General features: G+C 39.7%; 1 protein-coding gene across 1 annotated transcript in view; it reads right to left on the bottom strand.

Annotated features, from left to right (window-relative positions):
* Positions 1–2659: 2659 nt before the first annotated feature.
* Positions 2660–6992, bottom strand: part of LOC103805568 (type I inositol 3,4-bisphosphate 4-phosphatase-like) — a gene marked incomplete at its 5' end in the record, with an annotated part of 20416 nt that continues 16083 nt past the window's right edge. The window contains one exon of the mRNA XM_009078223.1: positions 2660–3312. Within this exon, the coding sequence (XP_009076471.1) occupies positions 3180–3312 (133 nt within the window). The remainder of the gene's footprint in view (positions 3313–6992) is intronic.

Raw genomic sequence — 6992 nt, 5'->3', positions numbered from 1 at the left:
GAGTCTGTGCCCTCTTGTCCTAAAGGAAGAAAAGTATCTCATATTGCTTCTTCGCTGCTGCTGCTGAATGTGTAGCACGTGGGACAAACTGGTGCCTGTCTTAACTGCAGGAAACTGAAGCTTTACTTCTGCAGGGAACTACTTGCTCTGAAGGAACTACTTGTGACTTGCACATCTGTGTAAAATGTCTCCCCACACAACTTGGCTTCATATATTCTCCAACAGATAAAGCATATCCAGTCGAGGAACATGCAAGTGTTTATTTTCATCACCACAAACACCTTCAAAGTAAACCACCCTTAGTTATTCTTGTCAGTTCTTTATTGGTTTTCATCCTAAGGACTAGCACATTTACAGCATACATGGATTGGATGAACTAGAATATATAAAACAGTAGCCATATGTTTATGATATATTAATACTGCCCAAAAAACAAATAAATAAAAATATTTCAATGCACAAAGCTTGGCAAATACAGTCGTGTTGGGACAAAACTGTGTCGTATTATACAGTAATTTTACACGTAGAAATGAAACAAAAGGCAACTGTGCTGTAGGTACTTTCACAGAACATACACAGAACATACTTGGCAACAGTTTTCTCTTTTTTCACCTTTGTATGTTTTATAATTTAAAAAAATGTACTCAAAAAAAGAAGATTAGACAGAACTTCATTTTACAGTAATCCTTAAATTTGCCTCTCCTGTGCAACAGAAAAGCTTTACTTCACCTTGGTGAAGCTTCCCATGTGGATTTCAAGTTTCACAGTTTGTCTTTTATGGTGAACTGCTCGAGATCTTGCTGTTGGTGACACCCTTTGGACCAGCCCACGGAGGTGCAGTGCTGCCCACGGCGTGTGCAGGACGCGCTCGCTGGACGTGTGACGTGGAGGAGTACTCAAACCAGAGTATTTTCAACAAAATACTGCAGTACTTGGGAGTGGAATCACTTCCACCACTTTGAAAAGGTGAGCAAAACCCCATGCACATACAAAACTCAGCAACTCCTTGTGATTACATTGGTATACAAAATAAATAAAGGATGGCTAAGGTCTAGAGTAGGTCTAATGATTGTTGGTCACAGTCTAAGAGAGTGATGCTCCTAATTGTTACAAGAGACCTCTTGTTATTTTCTCTTGAAGATGAACATTGGAAGATTCTTAGTGTGATAATACAGGACTTCAAATATATTTCGCTATGTTTGAAATGTACAAAATAATATTATCAACTCATAAAAACAAAGGGATACAAATAGCAGAGTTTATACAAAAATAAATGTAGCATTTAATAACGGGCCAGGAACTGAAGTTTGAGCAGAACATGGAGAAACATGTCCAATGAGATCCCATTGAAAAGATTTTCACCATGGATTTGTTTACATATTAGCAAATAAACCCCCAACAAAATCAACATGTATGAATTGGCAAACAAAGTTTGTAACATTTCCAAGGGACTGTTCCACTGCAGATGATCTGTTCAGGCCTGGGGTAGGTACTACAATACATTGCTTTTGCACAGAATTCCATATTTTGTTATCCTAGAGAGACTGAAATAATGATAACAGCCCTAGCTCAGCAGAACTCTCTGACCTGCCTTTGTGACATGCTGCTCAGTGTCAAACTGCAGAAAGCAAAATGCAAAAACTGCTAGACCTGTAACCCCCAAAGCTACATGGGAGCAGGATGGACATGGCTGATTGATAGAGCAGTGACAGCACAGACAAACATCAGTGAGAGGGAGAAAGCAATCAGAAAACAGCCAAATACTTACCTGGCTGTTGCTACTCTCACAAGAATAAATGGGCAGGTTTTTCTAGGCTAAAACTTACATCCTTGGAAGCCAAGAAGGAGAGGACACTGTGCTGAACTAGCTAGAGATTCCTCACTCCTGTTAAAGGTTGGAAATGATGTTCAGCTGCTTTGTGAAGATATCTTAGCTCCAAAGGCATTCTCAGGGATGTTATTTCTGAGGAGATCTGTTGAACATCTTTCATGAAATGCTATCAGACTGCTCACCTATGTCTAGCTAGAACCCACCTGTGGTTCTCAGGCAGCAGCAGCAGCACAAGGAGCAGTTCCTTTCTAGCAACAGGAGCATCTCCACCTTCCTCAGCAATGCCCTAACACCAGCCTCACTCCCCCTGCCAGGATTCTGAACAGCTGAAATGGAAAGGTAAACACAAACCAGTTTTGGTTTAGGGGGTAACAGGGAGGCTTTGGGCACTTGGGGCATTTTTGCATCGACATACAAAATTGATCTAGAAAAAGCAAATCAAACAGTGATCAAAGTAACGTGATGCCCCGAGAGGCTAATGCTCACAACCCAGAGGTGCTATAGAAACCATGGGTCAAAATGTGTTAATTAATGTACAACACCATGGATGTGTCTTGTGCAACATCAGCACTTGCCTTGGGGTGAGGAAGGGCAGGGGGAGCTGCTGCTGCATCATCATGTTCCTGAAACAGTTTTGGAAATCATTTGTGTGCCCAGTCTGTCCAAGGTGACAGGAGTTTGCTTCATCTGAACAGAACTAGGAGCCAGACCTCACATATCTGGCCTGTTACAGATAGTTAATCTCATGGATGAAGATGGCACCCTATATACAGGAAAACAAGTCCTTCTCCTGGCTTTTATTGTGCTGATTTTTTTTTTTTAATGTAAGTTAAACCCCTGTTTTTTTCTGATTGTAACAATGCATTCTACAGTTCCTAGACTGCCTAGTCTAGTATCCCTTTTTATTTACAACTTGTGAGGTTTACTCTCAGTTTTAAAAAGTCTATGAAAAGCTCAATCTCCTCAAGTCAACTCAGTATAAAAAGATGTGGTGTGAAACAGCTGCCTAAATTCCATCCCTAGAGTCCTTGCCCATCCAGGAGGTACCTAGCTAATTTGCATATAGGTAATTATTAAGTAGCACAATATCTGTTCATCTTACATACACTGAAGGCTATTTAAACGGGCAGAGAGTCATCACACTATTCTCAAGCTAAGGTGTCAGAATAATTGTTACTAGAGATTCCAATTCAGTAAGTAACATGCTCCGTATAGTCTAGCGAAACGTACAAAAAAAAAAAAAAAAAAAAAAAGAGGTTATTTATCTCTTCTGGATGACAAAATCATGGTTTAATCTAGAGTGTATCCACATGTCTGAATGGAACAGCAATTAAAGGACATGGTATGCTCATGTTTCAACTTTTCCATAAGTTCCTTCTGGAGGCCTGTAATACTTTGGGAAAGCCTTCAGTTGCAGGGAATTAAACGCATACTTGCGACATCCAACATTCTTCATTGTATTTTCCCGGCGACAACCCTCACTGGGGAAAAAAAACAAGCACAAAAAATGACAGCAGTAAAAAGGGGAAAAAAAAAAAAAAAGAAGAAGAAGAAGAAGAAGAAAAAGCAAAAGACTTAAACTAAGATGAAATGAACTGGTTATTTCATAGCATTAAAAAAAAGTTGGTTATATTTAATGAGCGTTTAATTCGTTTGCCACCGCAAATCTCAAAGAGGATGACTCGTCGTACAATGCTGGCAAGAAGCACACAGAATGGACACATGCTATGTCTGGTTGCTAGTTTTGCATTTCTAGAAAGCAGCAGCACATCTAGTGAGAAAGGTCCTTGGCGACGGTTCAGGTATCTCAGGGCACTCCACTGTGCTCCATCTCACCAGGGATCCCCAGGCACTGCTCAAAGGCAGCTCTGCTAATTGATTAATACATTAAGCTGAAAAAGAAAACCTGCTGAGCTCTCTAGAAGAGCTTAGAAGTTACTGTTGCCTGTAGGTCAGTATTATCAGTACTTACTTACAGATTAGAGCTGATACAAAAATAATGACTTTCCAGTTATCTCTGCATGCATAAATTGACTTGAAAACCAACAGAGTCTAAAAAAAATATCTTAATCATGAGCTAGCAGCTTTGCATGGGTGCCAGAAAAGCCTGGCTGTGCTGGCAGGCAGCACCCCAAGGAAACAAAGCTGAGCAGAGTTTAGCTTTCCCCCAGCGTTTCGGTGCGACTGCCCCACGATACAAAGAGGTTCTTTGCTACAATAAAAAACTACTCCAGTTATAAGGCTTCTTGACACTTGGAAATCTAACTCAGAGTTCCTTTGATTATATCCAAAAAACAGACATACAAAGAGGAAGCACTATCTCTTAAATATAGATTAGAAATCAATTTAGGCTTGCAGGAGAATGTCCTTCCCTGATAGAGAACGGAAACCTAGACAAGGAACACTAGACCTTCATGGCAAAGTGTACAGTACAGCATCTGGTGGTGGAAGGGTCATGTTTTTCCTGCCCTGGAGATGGCTGCAGCACCTTCCAGGTAAGCTGTGGTCAGCTGATTCAAAGGGAGGGTTTGGATTCTGGTTCAGTTTGAAAGTTCCTCTGCTCTTACTGACCTCACCGTTCTTCTAATTTTGCTTCGTCAAACTGTTTGCGACTGTGCTCTGTACACAGCAGCCAGTTCAACTGCACAAAATCCTGTCTTTGTTTTGCTTTAAGAAGCAAAGTTTGAAACGTTTCTCTGGAGCACATTCTGTGCCTTTTCTAGAATGGATCCTCTGTGTGAACACGATTTCTCTGGCATTTCTCTGGAGCACATTCTGTGCCTTTTCCAGAATGGATCCTCTGTGAGAACATGGTTTGTGGTTTACAGAACCCTCAAGGCTGTTGCAGCCAAATAGATTCACCAAAAATGTGCACACAGTATCCTTCAGAGCACCAGTGAAACCAACTGGTTTAACCTGCAAATCAAATGCTGCTGGATGAGCATTTTAACTCCAGAGGGAATTGTCCTGGGCATTCCTTTGTCCCTCTCTGGCACAGAGATGGGGACAAAGTTGTAGGGGACACAGCAGTTCTAGGCACCAGCACAGGACCCTCCAACATCAATATCCTCATACCACAACTCTAAATCTCACCAGCACTAAGCAAGTACCAAAGTCACTGCAACTAAAAATAAATAGGATACATGCTTAAATATATATATACACACATTTAAAATATACCTGTTTTTCTGGTGTTTTGGTTTTTTTCTCTTTTACAAACAAAATTGGAAGAACAGTGAGGAAAAAATATCAGGAGATAGTGTACTGTACAGTCTGATTTCATGAAGACACAAATATAACCACACTTTTTTTTTTTTTTTTAGTTAGAATAATGAAATCCAAATTTAGGATTTGATTTTAATTTTTATTCTAACTGTTCTTTTTTTGGTTTTTTTTTTTAAGCATACTTCTCTCAGCAGCTTTCAGATTCCATGAAAATCGATAATAAAAGCTACAGCTACCTATAATTTTTGAGCAAGTTAATAATAGTAGAAAATACAAATCACAGTACTAGTTCTCCTCAGAAGCCCAATGTCATCTCAGGCACCAAGCGAAGTAAATCCCTTTATGAATTTACCAAACTACATTAAATGAGGTTATTTTATTTTTTTTATCAGCTATTGCTATTGACAAGCTCTGCCAGACCACTGCACCCACAAAACCTCTCAGTTTCAAGAGGCCTCCCCCAGTTTGATGTGATTGATAAATGGTGATGAAACTTCACCTGCAGTTCCTCTGCATCACTAAACCAGGTGAGCCACTTGTGTCCCATCACTTGAATAAATGCCAACTTACCATGGCTCGTGTGCCACTAAGTCACTATCAGCATCAGAATTTATTAAAGCTGTGCAACACTTAAAAATGGAAGTAACAGTAATATTTAGCCTAGTGTAATTAAAGCCCAATGGAAAAAATCTCAAGCCCACCCACTAAAGGAGCCAACTGATACCTCCATCTCCTAGCCTGAAATATTACAGACCAGTATCTTTAACTGCTGGGGTGATAATGACCCTGTTTCAGAGCAAGTTCTGTAACAGAGCACCTGAAACAGATAATGGATCATTAGCTCATGCCAACTACATCCCCTTCCTAGCCACAAGTCATTCTCTTCATGTCTTTAATACATTGCAAAATGCAGATCTACAAAGAGAGTGAGATAACTCTGCATGCAGCACACTGCAGGTTCTGAGTGGGTACACTAGTCTATTAGAACATACTTCACCATGAGAAAGGAACAAGGCTATGGTTCTACAAAGTGTTCAGTAAGGTAATTTGGATATTATGCTTTGAAATGAAGGTAGAAATTTGTTATCTCTTTAAATAAATTTCTTATAAACCCCACCCGTGTTTTTTGTTTGGCTCTTCATACCTCGTAAAAATGAAAGGCAAGATTAGCATACACCTTAAATATAGAAAAAGATACAAATTCTTTTTTTGGACAGAGTTCCTTTCTCTGGAATACATGAAACAAGTAACACAAAACTGTATTTGGTAAGAGATCTTCAGGCCGGCTAAAGTAACGAGGTAACAGGCCAATGTCAGACTATGTTACAAGCACTGAAAGCAGAACAATAATTGAAAGTTTCAATACAATTCTTTTTTTTTTCCTTTTGATAAAATAATTTGATGTATATTTACAGTTTAGTACAATAGAAACGTAAAATTGTAAGGCATAATAATAATAATTCTTGGCAGACAATGCTATGACACATTCCTTTGTCCAGCAGGTACCAAGTGGCAATACACATTCAAGCACTTTTTTTTTTTGTTTGTTTGTTTGTTTTGTTAAAAGTTTATCTTCACTTGCAACGTAATCTGGCCACCAGGTATGCTATGCTCAGAAACAGCCACACAATCAGTAAATTGGGGCTGAGAGCTAGTAAAGGAATAGAGTAGAGGAGGCTGGGATCTAGTCTGAAATCTCGGATGGGCACCAAGCCACTCAAGTTCTTCTGGGTGACTATCTCCCGTGTTCCAATGCTGTGAAAAGGAAGAAGGTTGGGAAGAGGGAAAATAAAACAGAAAGGAAGATGGACATGCAAATGAACGTGGAAAAAGAGATGGCAACACAGGGTGGTCAGGAAAATGATAAAACGTGGAAGAACGCACAACAAAACCAGAAGATGGAGCAAAGAAAGAGGGGGGAAAACATCTCAAAAAT

This window comes from Acanthisitta chloris, unplaced genomic scaffold (genome assembly GCF_000695815.1).
Source record: "Acanthisitta chloris isolate BGI_N310 unplaced genomic scaffold, ASM69581v1 scaffold42847, whole genome shotgun sequence".
Taxonomy (NCBI): Eukaryota; Metazoa; Chordata; class Aves; order Passeriformes; family Acanthisittidae; genus Acanthisitta; species Acanthisitta chloris.
This window is presented reverse-complemented; position numbering and strand designations above follow the sequence as displayed.